The 21,419-nt window shown below is 40.3% G+C and overlaps 1 protein-coding gene across 4 annotated transcripts in view; it reads left to right on the top strand.

Annotated features, from left to right (window-relative positions):
* The window catches only part of Aass (aminoadipate-semialdehyde synthase), a 61,673-nt gene extending 47,627 nt beyond the window's left edge, over positions 1 to 14,046 (top strand). For all 4 annotated transcript variants that reach the window (XM_085683893.2, XM_048450966.3, XM_048450965.3 and 1 more), the window contains 6 exons: positions 5,740 to 5,907; positions 8,311 to 8,406; positions 9,842 to 9,957; positions 10,564 to 10,652; positions 11,128 to 11,304; positions 13,380 to 14,046. In XM_085683893.2, coding sequence (XP_085540019.1) covers positions 5,740 to 5,907; positions 8,311 to 8,406; positions 9,842 to 9,957; positions 10,564 to 10,652; positions 11,128 to 11,304; positions 13,380 to 13,498 — 765 coding nt within the window. In that variant the 3' untranslated portion in view covers positions 13,499 to 14,046. The remainder of the gene's footprint in view (positions 1 to 5,739; positions 5,908 to 8,310; positions 8,407 to 9,841; positions 9,958 to 10,563; positions 10,653 to 11,127; positions 11,305 to 13,379) is intronic.
* The last annotated feature ends 7,373 nt before the right edge of the window (positions 14,047 to 21,419 follow it).

Below are 21,419 nucleotides of genomic sequence, written 5' to 3'. Positions count from 1 at the left end.
AATGAGAGTTTGAAAAGAATGGATGCCTAAACCTCATTCCTGAAGATTTTCATTTGCTAGACTTCAGAGAATTTTCAAAGCTCACCAAGAATTTCAGTGAGCAACTGAACTTCAGAACAAAAGGCTTACTAACCAGAGAATCACAGCTATGTCAAACACTACTAAGCTAGCAGGGTATTTTAGAGGGTTGCTTTAGAATGAGAAAGTTCTGGTGCCCATGCTGAAATCCTTCAGTGTCTACAGAGGCCAGACACCAGGCACTGCTGTGTGATGGAGCACAGGCATTCCATGCCTGAAGTCCTACCAATCACACTTCCTTTGACATGCCTCAGCCTGTCTCCCTTTGTATGTCAATAGCCCCCTTTCACCTTTGCAATCTCTCTGGCTCTTGTTTAGTATAGAGTAATATGCAAAGACTGGAAAAATGCCTTCTCCCATTGATCTTGACGTGTTTGTGTTCAGGAGGCCATAGAAACTATGAGGAAGACAAGAATTGAGAATTGGAGTCAGTCAGTGGTACATATCTTCAGGGACAAGCAAGGTATTGGCATCAGAAGCCTGGCTTTGTGCTCTAGTCCTGCTATCACGGGCTCCTTGTTGGAAAAAAGGGATGATAATAGCTACTTTGCAGCTTTTGTTCTCTCTTTTTTTTTCTTTTTTCAAATACTGGGTTTATCTATGTATTTGTCTGTGCAATATCTCTGGCTGTCCTGGAGCTAACTGTTTAGATCAGGCTGGCCTCAAGTTCACAGAGATCTGCCTGCCTCTGCCTCCCGAGTGCTGGGATTAAAGACGTGCACCACTAACGTATGACACTTTGTAGCCTTCTTGTTATGTGAATTAGTGAAGCCAGGTAGATTGTCATCTGCCTAACAGCCAACTTACTAGCGAATACTAGTTTAGGAAAGAACTCAGTGCTCCTGAGAGCTCAGGAAAAGCAGCAAGTCATTTCTGGCAGCAGAAGTTGTATTTGTTGAGTGTGAAGTTCCTCCCTACCCCTTTCATCCTGAGATTGTTTTCTAAAATGGAGGTATTTCTTACATTTTTCTGACACTGGGGGATTTGAAGAGAAAAACACGATGCTTCTATTTTCTCTGCTAAAAAGATACTTTTTCAAGGTCTTGTTCAGATTTCCTCTTGTAGAGTTTCCTAGCCACTCCAGGCTTTGTGCACTGTTCTTTTGTCTGAACTCAATCAGAGTGTCTGACACTTAGGTACTTGGATTGTCTGTGTCTAAGAATTTTCCGTGATTCAAGTCTATAACTCTTTTCTCCAGTCTTGATTGTTAAGCTTCTTTTAAAAAGTCTCTCATATTCTTGCCCTTCTGTCCCCTCTGCCACCACCCTCTCTGCCACTGTCACCTCAGCCACAGAGCCAGCCTTAAAGAATTTACAGAACCATAATGACGAAGACCTCCCTGCTTTGGGCTTAAATTTGAAGCCTGAAATGCTTCTAGTAATTAGAAAGGAGCCAATGAATTAGAACACAGCACATTGTTCTGTGTTCTTGTCAGTTCATTGGTATTGTTCTGACTCCTAGCAAATCTGACTTCCTCCCAAATGTCTGAAGGCAGTGACTAGTCTTCTCTTAGTTCCATCCTTCATAGGTGGTGGTACACTTCCCATGGAAAGTACATGGAAAGTGGGAAATCCATGCATGTGTGAAACAAGCCTTTCCTTTTCAGAAAATCCCTTTTAGTTACTCATTGCTCCCTGTGCCCATAATCACCATAGCATGGCTTTGGTAGGATGTTCTTGTATCAGGATCCTTGATGCTGTAGTGGGTCAATATCCTTTTGAAAATAGTGATCTAGAAATAAGTCAAGCAAAGATGTTCATATGATACAGTAGAAAGTCCATCAGCAATTGGTCAGATAGACAGACAGCCTGTTTATATTTCTGAAAAAAAAGTACAATTACGTGGATTAAAAGTAAGCACATAAAACATTAAAAGGCTGAGGGTTCCTAGTAGATGGCAGCCTGTACATTTACTGTGCTAAATTTCTAATTAGTTGATTGATTAATCCCAAAGATTTAAGGAGAAATGATCATGGTTAAATTAAATAAAGTAAGATTTTTTTTTTATTCATGTACATAGGCTACCTCTCTTTAAGTTCAGGCTGAAGAGGTCAACATTGGACATTGTTTGATTGAAAGTGAGATCCCAGGCTTCTAATACCCCTATATCCAAGGAGTCTGGGATGATTGGAAGCATCACCCCAGTCCCTGACATCCATCTTAGGCCCCCCATCTCCCTGGGAGTTGCCTTGTTCCAGACTCCACCTCCGGGATGCCCACCAAGTGCTGACCCCTCCCCAGGGAGGGTCAGAACCACTCCCACTGGCTATTTAGGCTCATGCCAGATAAAGGAACACATGGTCTTGGATTTTGCATGTTTCCTTTCATTCTCTCTCTCCCTTCTCCTTGCCATGATCTCCCAGCCACCTGGGAGCACTGCATTTATTAAGCTTGGGCATCTTTGATTTGGTCTAATCTGGTCTAATTGGAATTATTTGCATCAGCACAGAGGTCCCTCTTTTCTAAGAATATTTCTAACAGGCATAAGATAGACAATGTTTTTATAGCTCAGGGATAGTGGGTCTCTAAATGGATTTGTCAGGTAAAATGGACAGAGTTACAGGAACAGAGCATAACAAGTTAGATATAACAACCTTATGAAACAAAGACATGATTGCAAGGAGATCATAACAACAGGAAGTCATAACAACCTTTTGAAACAAAGAATTGCAAGATAGTTATAATTTTTAGAACCAAAAGCATGGTAGTCATTTTTTGGAACAGGCAGTACAGAGCCATTTGTAGTTAAGGTTAAAGATGGGGGCATAGCCTAATCCTTGAGAAACAGAGGTTTAATCCTAAACAGGAATGAACTTAGTATGCTTTTATGATTAGATGACTTTCAAGCCCAAGATGGAGGCAGGCTGGTTCATTACTTATTTTGACTATTTGAGTATTTATTTTAAGATCTATGTCTGTGATTCTCTCATTGATTGGGTATTATCTGTGTGTGAAAAAGAACTGGCCTCAGAGAATCCTGCAGCCACAGCATGTAATGAGCTGTGCTTCTGCTGGGAGTTGGTCTGGGGCACAAGCATCGTCTGAGCAGAAAGAAGCACATTTCCTCTGCAAAATGGATAGATGAATTTTAATGTCTTCCTTAAAGTTCTTAATAGAACACAGAACGAAATGGGGCTTATTTTTAAACCTAAAGTAGCTGGGATTGCCAGTTACTTATCAAATGGTGAGAAGTGTTACTCTGGAGGGATCTTGGTTGGTTCATCTTCTTTGCCAGTTAGATAATTAAAAGGCAGGCAAAATTTCAGGAGCAATAGATAACATCAGGGAAAATCTGAAACACACCAGACAAGTCAGCTGGTGAATAAAGGCTTTTATTGCTGGTAAGGAACTATACACACAGCAAGGCACAGAGAAAAGCCTTCTGCAAAGTGTGTGTGGTGGGGAGGGGTGACCCCAGCAGTTTCTAATTCAATCTCTTCTTAAGGAGAGGGCCTAGGAGTGGAAAAAAGTTTACCAGGTTTTAAGCTTCCAGGATTTTGTCTCAGATCAGGAGGGTGATAAAGAAGCCAGCATCCCGGATAAGAAAAAAAAGAAGCCGTCTTGAAAGTTCAAATTGCTATTACCTGGTTGTGGTCTCTCTCCCTATCTGTCTTCCTATTAGAGAATCTAACTCTTAGTTCCCCATACCCATACTGCTACTTTGGATCAGGTTCATTGACTGTTAATTTCTCTAAGTGAATCACTGATTTAAACCATCTGATTTTATGAAACTTGCTGATCTATTTTAATTTGATATTTTCGTTTCATTTTTCTTATTATATAGGGCTTTAGTTCGTAGTCTAGAATAGCCTCCAATGTTTAGTAATACTCCGGTCTCAGGCCCCTAAACTCTGGGATTATAGGTTTTTACTATAATGCTTGGCAAGAATTTTTCTTTGAAACTTGTCTTGATCTTCAATTGAAGAAGCAGAACTTTAGAATTGCTGCAGGTTACAGAAGAGAAATGGGTATAGACACCTAGCATGTGTCTATACTAGGTTGTTTTGAAAACTAAAATTCTATTAGAAGAAGTTCAGTACTGTCTAAAGAAGGGGCTCCCAACACATTAAATGGGAAGTATCCTTCACAGTCTTTGGATTCTTTCTGAGAGATTCTAGAAGGCATATTGCAAGCGATCTGTTTTTTCAACTGAAAAGCTCTCTCTCCACCCATCTGTGTACAAGGCAGCCCTTTTCTTCGGGACCCTCGGTTGTGTATAAATTAGTTTATATTTTCTCTCTTACACCTCAATACAGGTGAGCTTGTTCACAAATGTATTCTGAGCACCATTGCATTTAGCCCATTTTCTTTGGGAAAATCCCTGTGAACTCTGGCAACTGCCTCCTGCAGTTTTGGTTTGTGCAGCTTTAGAAACAGGATGAAATTGTTTCCAGCAGGACAAAGTCCCACTTGACAGCAGCCTCAGCCCTAATTTTATCATTCCAGAATGTTTTTCTTTATCTCAAGGACAACCACAGACTTCAAGCTCTGTGTAAGGCGAAATGTAATACTTTACTTAAAGTTACACAAAGCAACACCTCCTTGCACTTTGAATATGTGTTTTTTGGAAATACATGGCTCTAGGGAACCAGGACTTTGCTTCTCAGTAAAAGGAAGTTGTATTTGAGCTTCATTGTGTAGTCTTGGCATTGTCTCTGTTGTGAAGGGAGGTCTTCCTTCTGCTGCCTCTACACAGTTGCTGGGGATTGCTGAACATTCAGCAAATGTTTTTATAGTAAACACAGAGTGAACAGAAGACACAAATTGAGTTCTATTCATTATTTTTCTTATTCTTTCTACAATTTATATCATCTGTGGCACATACTTAATGGGTATTCAGTAAATGATAGTTGGGTGAGTGAAAAGTGCAAGACTAGTACCAGAAGAGACATGAAATTAAGAAAGGAATATTGCCATTGCTATCAGAGCATACAAGCCGTTGAATGTTTACTTGATGCTATTAGCTTACACAAAAGCAAAGCAAAGCAAAACAGATAAAAAAAATCCCTAATGCAGCATAATTCTATTTTAACCAGAGGCAGGAGTCAATTGAAAGCAAGACATTTGTTTAGAAAATAAAGTGTATTAGAGATGTGGGATTCCCCTCTGTATGCTATGAATATGTTTTATTTCCATTGGTTATTAAAAAAACTGTTTCAGCCAATGGCTTAGTAGAGTAAAGTCAGTGGGAAATCTAAACAGAAATACAGAGAGAAAGTACATGAGGTCAGAGAGGTCATTTAGCTGCCAAAGGAGAAAGATGCCAACTGCCAGCCAGAACCTTACCGGTAGGCCACAACCTTATGGTGATACACAGATTAATAGAAATGGGTTAACTTAGATGTAAGAGTTAGCTAGAAATATGTCTATGCTGTTGGCCAAACAGCGCTGTAATTAATATAGGTTCTGTGTTATTATTTGGGTCTGGGAGGCTGAGAAATAAAAGAGCAGTCTCTGCTTACAGATTAGGGTTTGAAAGTTTTAGCGAAAGCCTGGCAAGTTATTTCAGGAGGAACAGCTTGGCTAATTGCATGCTAAATATTGATTGTGGTTTCAATAACATTTTTCAAAGCTCTGTTAGTTTTATTTGTATAAGTAATTCAGATAAACCCAGAAGGAACAAACTGTTGTTAACCCCAGCTATTTTTTCACTCTTCCTCAGGTTGTGAATGTGTCAGGGGGAGACTCTTTTCTTGACTCTGTCACATCCATGGATTACTTCCCAGGCCTGAACTTGGAAGGGTATCCTAACAGAGACAGTACAAGATATGCGGAAATTTATGGGATTCCATCTGCCCACACATTGCTGAGGGGAACACTGAGATATAAGGTGAGTGCTAGATTTCAAACTCTGTCAAAGACCAGCTTTTATAACTCAGGCATTCCAGGGTAGGAGCATGAGTGAGGATTAGAATTATTAAACAAAAAGAACAGAACTATAAGAGAAATAAGAGATAGAAACACAGATCGGCATCAGGAGGGACAGTCGGTGAATATTAAATGCTAAATTCACCTGCATTTATTTTTCACATGCTTTTATACCCCAACACAAAAGGGGGGAAGAAGGTAAAAGACTGCTTTAACATAACACAAAGGATAAGCAGTACAGTTACTGGCTTCAATACTTGAGACATCAAGCCATTATTTCCTGAGTAAAGTCTTTAATGTCTTGGGCAGGAATGTGTGGTGAACACACCCTTGCCTTGACCAAGTATCCTAGGCAGTCACTCCTTGTGTCAAATTTCCTATTTTAAATGAAGGAGCACAGGAATATGCTTGAATTTTCTGACCTTTGGTCAGGATAGAGCCCAGGCACCTCTATGGGCCACTTTAATGTCCAAAACACCAAGCCCCACACCCTAGGTCAGGATATCTTGTTTTGTAGTCACACCTGCTGTCCACAACATCAAAAAGGCAAAAATAAGCTCAAACTCTGTGACCTTCAGACAAGGTGGAACAGGTTCACATTTGTGTATATCCTGACCAAACACATTGCTAGTTTTGATGTAATATATGTGCTTATTTTCCTTCTAATAGTTAAAATGAGAAACCAAGTTGGGGTTTATTTTTTAAGATAATAAGTTAGTTATTATTAAGTTAGTTACTTGACAGTTTCATACTTTTATATAACACATTCTGGTTACACTTTCTCCTGTAACCTCTCCTGTAACCTCTTGATCCCCCAGTCTCTCCACCCCTTTCTATACCTGTCCCTTTCCAAGGTTTACGACTTAGCTTTGCTGTATGACGTTTAATCATACAACAGGGCTATTTGTCTGATCATTGAATTGGTACCATCCCTTAGGGACTCTGGCAGGCTTGCCATTGGGTATAAACTGAAGGTAAAGACTCCCCTTTTCTTGACTCTACCCATAGGAAATCGTTAAGCAACGAGCACCTGAGCCGCCTGCGTTTCTTCTTCACCCTTGCCTGGCTGCCGGATGTTTACATGCTGCAGACTCATTCATTTGTTGAGGATTCATAATTGCAATTCCTGTATATAGTCTAGACTACAGCATTTCTCTCCCCTCTCCCTGTCCTTCTGCTTTTACAGTCTTTCTGCTTCCTTCTGCAGTGTTCCATGGGATAATATAAATGTCTTGTTTGGGATGGAACACTCAACTCCCGCTAATTTTCCGGCTCCCCAAACAGCTATACTATTCTGTTTCCAGCTCAGTTCACTGGGGGGCTAACAAAGCTTTTTTGTTAAAGTGTTAGGAGACCCAACTCAAAAGCATGAATTTATTGATTCTTTAGGGATTAGGAACACATAGGAGGCCAACGTTAGGTATAGCTGGATATGAGTGATTTGTATCCTGGTCTTGTAAGATTACAATGGTCTCAGGTTCCCCACAGTGCCAAGCTGGTTCCAGTTTTCATTTAAGGCTTATTAGGTTCAAATCCCTTGTGAGTGACAAATCTGCCCCTTTTGCTGATAACTAAACACACAAAGATATTCTTGTTGATTGTGATTCATGTATCTTTATGTCTTTAGAGCTTATGATGAGTTAGCAACATTTGAAACACATGGACTGAGGCTGGGAGAATTGACAGGGTTAGATGGACTTTCTTAACACAAATCTGAAATGCTTTCTTAATCACAAAATCGGGCTTGAATTTATCCCATTTGAAATGTTATGAGTATGTTCAAAATGAAAAAAACAGGTAACAGAATGGCGTGGCATCCTTCTCCATACTCTATACGTACCCAGATCTTCACTATAGGATGAGTTCCCTCTTTTAGGGGGTATGGATTATTGTTCCTTCCATCACAAGAAAGCAAAATAGATAGAAGTTAAGCCATTAGAGCGCTTTCTTGGAATGCCCAAGGCCCTGGTTGTGATCATTAGCACTTAAAAAGAAAACAAAGCAGTGTAATAAAGATTAAAATGTGACTATCCTATTAAATAATATTCTGTTAACCTGCATTATATGATTCACTAGGAAATTAGCCATTATGATTCCAGAAAATACCATCCAACATAGCACTGAGAAAATAAAAAGTGACCCATTTACAAAGTCTTTTATGTAAACCAGTTGAATTATGACATTGTTAATATTGACCTCAGATTAGCAATGAAGATTATTTCCAAAGAAGTTATAAACATAAAACCCTCTTTTTAAAAAAGCTTAATTAATTGTAAAGGGAGTTCATTCTTTAAAAAAGATAGCTAAAAATTCATTTGTATCTAAAGGAAGATATTCATTTGCTGCTTATTATCTCTTGCTTCAGGGATATTCCAAAGCTCTGAACGGATTTGTAAAGTTAGGCCTCATCAACAGAGAAGCATATCCTGCCCTCCTACCTGAGGCCAGCCCTCTCACCTGGGTGAGTAACTTCAGAATCGTGCTTGAATTGTGCTGTCTGCTGTATACAAGCCTTCTGAGATGGCCCAGTGAGCTCTGCTTTACACAGAACTCAAGAGGATTCCAGAGCATCCCTTCTGCAACTGATGTCCACTGATGAGTCCTTGCGAACATCTCTTCTCCATTTTACCCTTGGGGAGGATGGAAAAGTTGATAGGCTAAAATGCCTGGCTGCTCCTGCACTCATTCACTCACTCCCAGGATATCCACCCCTACCCCCATCCCCCACCAACCCAGCAGCCCTATAAAGAGATGCCCTGCACTCACTCACTCACTCACTCACAGGACCACCCCTATCACCCCTGCAGCACTGTAAGGAGATGCACTCACTTTGTTTTTGTAGTCTGGATTTTCCCAGCTGTTTAGGTCATTTGGCCCCATTGATGTGCTTTTGGGAAGATGTTGGTGTGAGTCTTGCCAGTCCTCTCACTGGGCCATTTATGGTCGTGGGTCATAAGTTTATTACTGAGTTTTAGGCATTTCTGTGTCACCCTCATCCTGGCCTCTCAGAGTTGGGTTGGAGTTTAGGACTTGTCATTGAATGTCAAGTAGAACTCCCACTAGTGGCTGGTTATTGAATTACCAGCTGATGGGGGGGGTTGTCCTAGCTCCCCCAGGATGCAGAGCACAGGTGACAAATGACAAACCTGTTGCACAGCAACAGATTAGAAACATTTTAGACTTTGTGAGCCAAGCAGTATCTGCAGAACAATCTAGTGCTGCGGTAGACAATGCACAAGCACACGGGTGGGTACACCTTTCCAATCAACTTCTATTTCAGAAACCGGGCAGTGAGCCACACTGGGCCTGGGAACCAATTGGCTGACTTGTGAACATAGCCTAGCAGCTTTCTCCAAGGACCCTGAAAAAGGTTTTGTTTAGAAAGAAGAAAATTCTATGACCACTCTTTTAAGTGTTCCTTTGAAATTTGATTCCCTGCGAGGTCTTTCTCATCTATTGAAGCTACGAAAGAACTCTGGTTGCCACTGGCAACCACGGCAGTCAGTCCCTTGTACTTTAACCTGCTCCAGATTGATTGTTACAGGGTGTGTGAGGGGTGTGCGTGTCTGGGGGGTGGTATGGGTGAAAAAGTGATGAGGAAGACACATGACCAGGAAGTATTTGTGTGCTTCCCCTTTTTAGCATTGAATTTTTAAAAAAATTATTGTTAAACATGGTTCTGGCATTCCACGCATTTGTAATACATAGCTATGCATACATGCATATTTATATATTTGTACACATATATAATTTATGTTTGAATTTTCTACGTCAATTATTTCTAACAAACTTTTTGGGGTACACTCGATGTCTGATGTCTTGAGAGACTGATTTCTCAGGTAACTGTTGTCTTACTTCTCAGGGACTTAGACTTCCATGTTTCTTTTCCCAATCAGAAACAGCTCCTGTGTGATCTGGTTGGGATTTCCCGCTCCTCTTCATGTGAGAAGCTTAAGGAAGCTGTCTTTACAAAGCTGGGAGGGGATAGCACCCAGCTTGAGGCTGCTGAATGGTATGGACCCGTCTTTTCATTTAGCTCAAAACACATTGAACCAATGATAAATGACTTAGTTCTTTCTGGCCAAAGGAAAGCTATGGCACACCACACGCTTTGTATTTGTCTTTGATTAATTAACTATTTATTAGCTAACTGATGCTCATTAGTTGGCCTTAGAGAGATTATAACGTATTGTGTATATTGGGACAAAAACTAGATAAGTGAAGAAACCTGATAGCAATCATGAAATGGAAAATGTTGATTTGGAAGTATTTTCTCATTCCATTCGTGGATAACATGAGATTTCTCTGAGTATTTCCCCATTGACGGCAGAATATTCATTCGTGTGACTATGGTACATTATTCATTACTGTAAGACCACTCATCTGTAAATTAACTCTTAAAATTTCATAAAAATTGAGTTTGCAATATATCCTCTCTGCTCTGGTCTATGAAACAGTGTCTCAGGGACCCGGGGAGATTCTGATGCTAAGGCGCTCCCTTTGTTATCAGGTTTTGGTTCAGGTGAATCTTAGAAGTTGTGAGCTGACTTCTCTTTCCTACTCCCCAGAGAAGAGCATGCGGAGACTGTGAACTGACAGCGGCACTTGTGTTTTTCAGGTTGGGCTTACTGGGCGACGAGCAAGTCCCTCAGGCAGAGTCCATTATGGATGCATTCTCCAAGCACTTGGTCTCAAAGCTCTCCTATGGTAGGTCACGGGCTTACACTAAATGTTGCTGAAGAAGAGCCCCAAAATGGTTTGGCCAAAGGACTGGTTTTGAGAGCAGCATCCATGCAATACAAAGGGAGAGATTTGAGAGGAGTGAAACAGCACTGGGTAGAAGCAATAGGAGAAAAAAAAAATCAGGAAATAATGAATTCAGAAACTACAAGAAGGTGAAAGAATTTTGTATTTAATGTATTAGGTAAATACAGAAGCGGTATTTTGGGGAGCGAGTGTCTCTCACTTGTCTCATCAACCATGCTACTTGATGTTGAGAAAGGAACATGGTCCAAGTTTCCACTTCTTTGAGGTTTTTACTGATTTTTGGGTAAAAACATCATAGGTAGTCATCGAGTGATCATAAGTAATTGGATGGGAAACATCTAAGAAGGGCAGAAAGGTACACTATAACAATGGTTAAGTGGCGATGAAGATTTAGAATGCTTGCATTTATCTCAAGGTCCTGAAGAAAAGGATATGATTGTGATGAGAGACAGCTTTGGCATCAGACATCCTTCTGGACATTTAGAAAATAAGGTCATCAGTCTTGTGGTTTATGGAGACTTCAATGGCTTTTCAGCAATGGCTAAAACTGTGGGGTTGCCAACGGCCATGGCGGCCAAAATGTTGCTTGATGGTAAGTTCCTTTTTTCATCAGGGCTGAATCTGTTTCCTCTACCTTCAAGTCAACCCGTGTCTGGAGAGTGAATGTTTTGCTTTATTGAAAATGAACAGTCTTAGAGGAACCTGGATGGGGGCCACACTCTAGTGAGGAACAAACTTAGCCCTGTCATGAGAACAAATTTTCACCCAGCTCAGTCACAGGACCTCAGAATGATGGAATAGATATAGCTCAACACCTGTGGGCCAAGGTCTCCTCCTATTGAACGTCGAAAGTCAGCTTGTTCTGTTGGTGTCCTCAACCCCTCTAGCTCCTAAAATCCTCCCTTTTCATTTGTGCTTTTAGTGACTGGTTGCTCTGAATTAGCAGAGGGTGTTCATTTGTAGACCACTGGGGCTATAGACTGTGGTTTATTAATTCTCATATCTTAGCATATTATCCATACTGAACAAGTATTTCTGGTGTGTTCCTTGACTTACAGTGGAGTTTTTTTTTTATTGTGAATAGTTATTAGAAGTTGAAAGACAAGGGAAGATACATTCAATAGAGCTGGAGGACTGACAAGCATAGTTCAGCAAGACAGGCCCCTGGAGAGTATCAGCTGCCTCCTCTAGTGACCTTCTGGTTGATTGGCATCTGTGACTCCTTGTTACTTCCCAGCACCGTGGCACACTGTCATAAAGCCTATCACTAGCTTGGACAGAACTCAAATATTAAGTAGAATTTATTCTACTTATGTTTTTGCACCATTTACAAACTATGAGGCCAATCCTTTCTTTCTTTATTCTCTCAAACAATACATCCCGACTGCAGTTTTCCTTACCTCCACTCCTTCCGGTCCACTCCCCCCATACACCCTCTCTTCCCTAGATCCAATCCTCCTTTTCCTTCCAGAAAGGAGCAGCCCTTCTAAGGATATCAAATGAACATAGAATAACAAGACACAGTAAGACTAGACACAAACCCTCATATCAAGGCTGGACAAGGCAACCAAGGAAGAGGAAAAGTGTCTCAGGAGCAGGCAAAACAGTCAGGAACAACCCTACTTCTAATGTTAGGAGTTCCACAAGAACAGAAAGCTATACAACCATGACATACATGTAGAGGTCCTAGAACAGACCCATGCAGGCTCTCTGATTGTCAGTCTCTGTGAGCCCTGATGAGTCCTGCCTAGTTGATTTTGTGTTCTTATGGTATCCTCAACTCCTCTGGCTCCTAAGATCCTTCCTTCCTCTCTTCTGCAGGGTTTACACAGCTCTGCCTAATGTTTGGCTGTGGATTTTTCCAACTGTCCCCACCAGTTGCTAGATGAAGCTTCTCTGATACAACTGAACTAGGCACTAATTTATGAGTATAGCCGAATAGCATTAGGAATCATTCCATTGTCTTTTCCTTGCCAATTGTATTTGGTTCTATCCTAGGTCTCTGTGTTACCCAACCTCTGGTCCCTGGTCACCCCGGCAGGGCTGGCATGGGCTCCCTCTCATAGTGTGGGCCTCAAGTTAGACCAGTTTTAGGTTGACTACTCTCACAAGTTCTCTGCTGCCTTTACCCCAGTACATCTTTCAGGCAGGTCAAAGGTTTTGTGGCCAGGCTGGTGTCCCAGTGCCACCACTGGAAGCCTTGCCTGGTTACAGAAGGTGGCTAGTTCAGGGTCCCCATCCCTCATTACTAGGAGTCCTTGATATGGTCACTGCCATAGATTTCCTTCCAGGGAGTTTAGTCTTCCAAATGCCCACCCCCACCCCAGTCATCTCTCCCTCCACACCCCTCCCCACTTTATGCCGCCTGTTCCCATCTCCACCTGCAGCAGTCAACCTAAAAAATCTATTCCACTTTCCCTTCCCAGGGAGACCATGTCTGCCACTTGCGCCCTTCATGTTACTTGTCTTCTCTGGGACTAAGCTGGGACTTTCTGTAAATAATTTCAAATTTTAATTTTCCGTGTTCTCCCTTCATGGTCACGTATAGATTGAACACCTTTTCTTCGGAATACAATACCATTTGGCCCTGGTGTTGGATTCTTGACATGGAAATGTACCTTTAACATTACCTTATAATTGAAAAATGAAAAATCTGCTTTCTTTTAGGTGAAATCGAAGCCAAAGGCCTACTGGGGCCATTTACAAAGGAGATCTATGGGCCAATATTGGAGCGGATTAAAGCAGAAGGCATTGTATTTCATACACAGAGCACAATCAAACTATAAATGGGCCTTTATTTTTCTAGGCATCACAGAGATCAACTTGTTTATGACGAACATGCTTGCTGATGGGCTGAAGCATACAGCTTTACGTTTTGAGCTTAACTTACTCAAAACTTGAACCGTATGCTTTGAGTAAGTTAATGGAATGGTATTTTTGAAACTCAAATCTCTATTTTAGTAAAACTTTTGAGGCAGAAGATGCCAGTCATTACAGAGACTTTTAATAAGTCTACTGTATATTTTGTGTGTATGGAAAAGTGGTTGATAATCATAGTTTGTTAATTTATTGTGCTTCTTTTTTCTTTTAAGAACATGTCATCAGCAATTGTGTACTATTCCTTTTGCCAGAAAAATTTCATGTAGTTATATTTTTGTACTTTTCAAATTGATTCTGCTCGATGCCTTTAAACTGGCTTATCTACAAACAATTGCAAAAGTATTGTTTCATGTCTTTTGTAAAGTTGTGATCTATTCAGTAAATTTTTTCGAAAATCATTTTTCAGAAATTGTTGGAAAAGAGAATTGATACAATAAATTCCCAGTCCTCGTTATCCTTTTATTGGAAGCAGAGAACATGCTTGAAAATCTCTATCACCCTCCCATGATAAAAACAAAACAGAAAAATCCACCACAAAACACATACAAAGCAAGAGTAGAAAGGGACGCCCTTATAAAAGATAGCCATGGAAAACCCACAACTTGTATCATATTTAATGGCAGAAGGTTGAATAATTATTACCTAATACAAGTAAGACAGGAATGTTGTCACTTGCCACACGGATTCAACCTGTACCGAGGGGTTAGGGCATGCCAATGAGGCAATAAATAAATAAATAAATAGAAAAGAAACATGAAACATCTGTACCAGAAAGAAACAAAATAAACTCTATTTGCATAGACTCTCCGAGAATTGCATAGGAAATCCAAAGACATAGTAAAAATAATCCAAAAGAAGACATTTGAATTTATGAATACAGAAAAACTTCAGACTCAGGAACTACTTGCAGCAATTGCCTTTCTGTATAATATGAACCAAAAGTGGTTTTAGAAAAACATCAATAGCGTCAAAAGAAAAAAGGGTAACAAGATTGAGAGGTTAAGAGTGAAACGCATTTTTAGGCTCCATCACCTTTTTAAAAGCGTGCTGAGACAACTCAGTGTCGAAAAATGCTTTCTCATCAAATGATTGAAAACATGGATATCAGAAGCAATGAAGCTGGATAACTATCTTACAGCATATATAAGAACTGACTAATGATGGATCTAAAACAAAAATCTAAAAAGGAGTTAACATTGTAAAAATCTTAGAATAAAATATAGGCATAAATCTTCATGTGTTTGAATTAGGCAATGGTTTATTAAGTAATTGAAACAAAAATCACAAGCATCAGAAGAAAAAAATGGACTAACTGATGTAATAAAAGGTCAGAACTTTTGAGTTTCCAAGGAAACTGCTAAGAAATAAAAACACACCTCACTTCCAAATAACCCATAGAATCAGAATATTTTATAGTCATTTATTCAGAGAGGAATATGTAGCTAGAATAAATACATAAAGAACTGTGATAACTCAGCATGAAAATGATAACCCAATTTTAATAGTGTTCAGAAGTTTGGAGTTCCCTACAGATATACAAAAGTCTAATAGTATGGAAAGTGAGAATTAATTCTACAGATACTGCCTTTTACCCATGAGAATGGCAGGAATGTTAATGTAGATGCAAAGATGTTTAAAGGATTATTGAAGGATAACTGAGAGTGATGGATGCAAATAATTATAAAAACCTGTACTGGATATTAATGGCAATATTATTTGTAATATCCCATCAGTTAAGAAATGAACACATTAAATGTGAAATACACATGGACTATTGCTCAATAGCAGGAAATAAGGTATGCATTCTGTATGATATGGATGAATATTGAAAGTATTCTGTGACACATCCAGAATAAAATACCTCTCTTTATAGAGAAAGATACATAGTTAACCAGTGCTGGGAGAATTGAGATAAAATGGATTGGATACCATGGAATGACTGCTAATAAACCATTTAACAATGGCATAATTCTGAATATACAAAAATCAAGGTCTTGTACACTTTGATGTGTATATGTATACATCTATATGCATATACATATATATATGGACATGATCTCCAACTTATAAAAAGACTGCATTTCAAGTAAAATTTATTTGCTTCTTTGTCGAATTAGCTTTGGCTTTAAAACCCTGTTGAGTGCCCATCTGACTTTTCTTATGTGTTTTCCTTCTGGAATGTGAGTGGAATCCTCCTCTGAGATAGTCTACTATTATGCATGGGGTATATGACAAGAAAATATCTGGTGCTGTTTGGAAAGGGTAAGAGTGTGAAAAGCCTGCTCCCACTTGCCACAGCTACTGTATAGCGACTAATGTCTGCTGGAGGTGATAGGAAAGGAAGCATTGAGCTTGAGTACAAGGAGTCAGACTCAACCGACTCAACATGAAGTTTCCCTTCAGAGCTTTTGACAATAAAGGTTGAGGTTGGAAGGATAGGTATAAATGAAAACATTCTGAGCATATGGATCTTCTAAGACCAGTAAGGTCTTTCTTTTTTTTTTTTCTGTAAAGGACAAGATAACAAACACCTGCCCATCCCTGCTTTGTTATGTGAAGAGAACCATAGACAATGAATGTGACTGTCCCAATAAAACTTTATTAGAAAAGCATGATTGGCACACTTGATCGCAAGCCAAATATGGACTCTTGATCTAATTATTCTGGTAAACTTAAGGCTCATATCTTTCATATTTTCATTGTTTTTTCTTTAAGATTGGGTTTCTCTGTAGCTTTAGAGCCTGTCCTGGAACTAGCTCTTGTAGAACAGGCTGGCCCTGAACTCACAGAGACCCACCTGCCTCTGCCTCCCGAGTGCTGGGATTAAAGGTATGTGCCACTATTGCCTGGCTAATATTTCCATCTTTTAGTCGCTTCCAGGTAATACAACAAAGTATCACCATTATCAAGTTTTCCTTGTTCAAAACTCATGACACTGTTACTTGGTTTTGTAAATAGCACTGCTTCCTTCTGTATAGGCAATACTCAGAGAGGTTATACAGGCTAAAGAAGATCACACAGTAGATGCTCGAAACATTGGTATTCGCCTGCTTTTCCTGCAGTAGCATTTTTCTGAAATTTAAAACTTTAACTTTGAAACTTTGTTCAGTCATGTGGAAAAAAAATGATCATCTAAGCTTGGAAGAGTCTTCAAAGATTCATGCTGTTCAAAAAGATATGTTCCATATTTTATAGGGAGGAATTTAAAATGGTTGTAGGGGTGAGGGCACCACAGTTACTGTTCAGCCTTCTAATTTTCCAAATGAGAAAATGTGTGTCACTGAGTGAAATGACTTGCTTAGGGTGGTAAGACTTTATACTGAAAAAAATCACTATCTGAAGACACTCTAAGGGTGTCTTTGTAATTCAGTTTCTTTTTGCACATGTATGTGTAATATGCATGTACATTCATGGGTATGTAGACATGTTGCTGATGCTTGTGTGTGCACATAGGGGCCTGAGGGTGATGTTGAATGTCTTCCATGATTACTCTTCTTAGATACTAAGGCAGCATCTCTTACTTGAATCCTGTGCTCGCTCATTCTTCTACTCCAGACAGATAGCTTGCTCTGAGATCTCCTGTCTCTGCCTCCCATGTGCTGGGATTACACATGGGCCACCTCTGCCCAGAATGTGACTTCAAAGGCTCACAGGGAAATGCTGACTGTTTTGCAGCAATAAATGCTAATAGCTGAGAACTTATCAAATGTTTCCTCCTTTCCCCTCATCCTCCTCGTAATTTATTTGCCTTAGCACTCTTTCCCAATTTTTATTAGCTAGGCAAATGATAAAATGCAGCAGTGAGTCCTAACTTGTTAGGTAATTAAGAGGCTTTGTCTTCTACCTTTAGGTTGTTGCGATAGTAAGATAACCTTCCAGTTTTGTCGATTGGCAATGCATATGAAAGGAACAGATCACACATAAACCTTAGGGCCTAGAAGAGCTTGGTGAGGTGGCATGGATACAGCTGTCAGATTTGAGTGACAGGAATTTTAGGCTGCTGTCAAGAACAGTTATTCAGGCATTTGACTCTAGTAAGATAATTTCATTTCTTCTGAGCCTGACTCATGGTGAGGTTCGCATAGGCTAAAAAACAAATCCCTAGAGAAACAGGACAGTCCCAATCAAGAAAGAAAATTACATCTTGTTGGTTTAGCAGATTGTCTGCAAAAATGATTTATTCTCTTCAGATTGAGAGAAATACTTAAAAGGGATAGAAGCTGAATGGAATTGAGTTCATGCAGGGAAGAAAGCAGAAGCGATGTTGTAACACACAGGAGGAGAGCAAGACGAAGGGGTGAGAACAGCTACTCCAGCGGCATGTGTCACGGAGACAACCTAAAAAATGTTTTAAAAAGATCACTTAGTGGCCGAAGCGCTTCTGTTTTTTATCAGTCCCCCACAATGGCTTAAAGCATCAGTCGCTTTTCTGGCTCATTGCTATGCAGTTAGGGCCTGGCTCAATGTGAGCAGCTTATCTGTCCCAGAAAGTGTTACTTGGGCTATGTTGGTGGCAACCTATTAGGGTGTCTCACTTCATCGACAGTCAGTGCCTCCATCTGGTTATCAGCTCGAAGCTGGACCTTGGATTCTTTCCACTGTTGTGTGGCTCTGTGTCACGGCCTGGTGGCACTGTTCAAGACAACATCCCAAGGGAATCAGATGCAAGCATTTTGTTACTCAACCTTTGTTGGGAGCTGTGAACCCCCAGACCCTGAATTTCTTGTAAACAATGTGTTATGCTTGCAGTTGCTCTGAGCACAAGACCCTCAGGAGTTCCTGATGGCAGGGGAGTGGTTTCTGGTCGGTTTGGCTGGGCTGTGGCTATCAGTTAATGGTCCCTACATAAGCTGGCCCTGGACACAATAAAGGGGGCATTCCTGTTTCAAGGATGACCCGTGTCTCTCTGTGTGTGTCTTTGTGTGTTTAAATCTCCAGACGTTTGCCCAGCTCGTGAATGGTTCTGTAGTGCAGGTGCCACAGTACAGGAGTAGTACCGTACCGTCACATGGTACAGGCAGGTGGTACAAACCTTGGTAGTTGTAACCTGTCTAGATGACACGGGTCATCTGTTCCATTGATAAACTGCATGAGTGTCAAGGGATACGGGACAAAGATCGTCTTTTAAAAACCAATCTGCCACAGGTTGGAGTCCTAATGACAGCGGCGGGTTGGTGCATTCCGTGAACAACACTGAGAACCCCGGGGTTCAGCCTTTCTTCTTGGCTTCAATATTATTTGTTTATTTCCTAGATAGTTCCCTGAGCCTTTTTGTGTGTTCTCTTGGACTTCAAACTTGAGTACCACATAGGAAAACAAGGGAAGGTTTCTCATTTAACATTGCCTAAAAACAAACAACAACACACACGTAAAACAAAACAAAACAAAACTGGAAATGCATAATTTCAACTTTCTATGTTGCTTAAAAGCAATTACATGACAAGGTTAATAACAGCATTTGCTATTTTAGCACTTTAGTTTTTAGATCCTCGATGCTAGTAATTTTTTTAATACAAAATCATTAAGTTAGCAAGAAATATAATAAATTCTTTGCATCAACCCATCTCTTTGTGAATAATTCAGTACTATTGTAACAACTATGGGACTGAAATAAAATAACAGTAAACTGAGATATTGTGAGTGGCTATATAAAATTGCGGAGGGAGGTATTTAATATTAGCCTACCTGAAAAGCTTCTCTCTAAGGCCAGGTTGTGCCTTGAGAATTGTTTACAAACTACCACTGGTGATGGACTAGTTAGAATTTCTTGTTATGGATGTAATTAAACATATCTATTTCATGCAATGTTTTACTTACTCTACCAAATCCTGTTTTCATTTTGAAGACAATTATGTTAAGAGGGAGAAAAACAAAACTTGTGAATTACAATTTAAGGCCAATAATGTCTCGATTCCTAACACTGGTGTAGTGCTCATTTATTTACCTCACTATTTAAAGCTGCCTACTGTAACATTTCAACATTTTACTTAGGAGGGAGATTTGTAATGTATCAGAATATCATACATTCAACATATTGCTATCCCAGGGGAAATATTTTCACCTAGTATCCTTTTATTTTTTTGGTTTTTCAAGACATTTTTTTGGTTTTTCTGTGTAGCTCTGCCTATCCTGGAACTCACTCTGTAACCAGACTGGCCTTGAACTCACAGAGCTCTTCTGTCTCTACCTCCTGAGTGCTGGAATTAAATCCTTGGGCCATCACCACCCAGCCCAGTGTCCTCTGTATTAGTACTCTAAACACTTTTGGCTAATGCAGGAGATGGCTTCAAGCATCAAAGTTGGCTTATTTATGATTCAGTTTTCCTGCTTCCCAGATCTACACAGCTCTTGTATCCTAATGATAACATAGGCACTATCTACTTTTTCTATTCTGGAATATGTGGCCTTCTGTCTTTCTGGTTGCCACCCTCTTGACTAGGTGGGTCTTTGCTTAAACTGAAGTCTGCAGCAAGTCTAGCAGCTTCTAAAACACAGCTTGTCTCTAAATCAAAATCTCCATCATTTCCTGGCACATGGCGCTCTTACTTTCTTGGCAACATTCTTCATAGCCAGCTTGGGCTAAAAGAACAGAGCACCAGTCTCTGGGTGTCTGTATATACACAGTTCTTGAAACTGAGAAGTCAGAAAGTCCAAGGCCAAAATGCTGGCAGATTCAAGGTCTGGCAAGAGCTTTCTTCCCCCCATCCCCCAGTTATGATCTTCTCACTGTGAGAAGTTTCCAGGGATCATTCTCAGGCCCATTTTGTTGAAGGACATTGTGCCTAGGGGTGCAAATATTAACCCATGGGTTTAGGGGAGTCATGCATATCTGTATCATGAAAATCCCATAAGGGAAAAGTAATACCTAATGGTTCTGCTTAAGCAAGCAGGTTCCAATGAATTAATGGTGTGTTATGATGTGGGATTTCCCTTTGTGTGCTGTGATTAGCATTAATGGATAAAGAAACTGCCTTGGCCTGATAGGGCAGAACTTAGGTAGGTGGAGAAGACAGAACTGAATTCTGTGAGGAAGAAAGCAGAGTCAGAGAAACGCCATGGACCTACTGCCGGAGATAGACATGCTGTGAGACTTTGCTGGTAGACCACAGCCTCGTGGTGATATACAGATTAATAGAAATGGGTTAACCTAATATGTAAGAGTTAGCCAATAAGAAGTAAGAGCTAATGGGCCAAGCAGTGATTTAACTAATACAGTTTCTGTGTGGTTATTTCAGGGCTAAGCTAGCTGGGTGGCCGGGACGAACAAACAGGCCCTCCTGCAACAGTCTTGAACTCAAAATCATAACATTTTGTGAGATCCCTGAGTATCACTGGGAGCACAGTTTGGGAACTGTCTTAGTTAGGGTTTTTATTGCTGTGAAGAGATACCAGGACCATGGCAACTCTATAAGGTAAGACATTTAATTGGGATGGTTCACTTAGAGTGTCAGAGGTTCAGCCTATTCTTATCATGCTGGAGAGGATGGAGGCATGTAGGCAGAGGGATTGCTGGCTGCATGTTGACCAGAAGGCAGTAGGAAGTTGACTGACTGACTGGGCAATATCCTGCACACAGGAAACCTCAAATCCTGCCCCAACAGTGACATATTTCCTCCAACAAGGCCATATCCACCCATTGCAGCCATGTCTCCAATTAGTGCCACTCCCTACGAGACTGTGGGTTCAATTACATTCAGACTTTGATAGGAACCACACGTTGATACTCTGTCTCATTTCTTTGAGCTTTGCACTTTTCCTCAGTGGAACCCATGTTTGCAATTTTCTCCCACACATCGGTCAGCACAACAGTCCACCAGTGAACACGAG

Source organism: Myodes glareolus, chromosome 25, assembly GCF_982192425.1.
Source record: "Myodes glareolus chromosome 25, mMyoGla1.1, whole genome shotgun sequence".
NCBI classification, from domain to species: domain Eukaryota; kingdom Metazoa; phylum Chordata; class Mammalia; order Rodentia; family Cricetidae; genus Myodes; species Myodes glareolus.
This window is presented reverse-complemented; position numbering and strand designations above follow the sequence as displayed.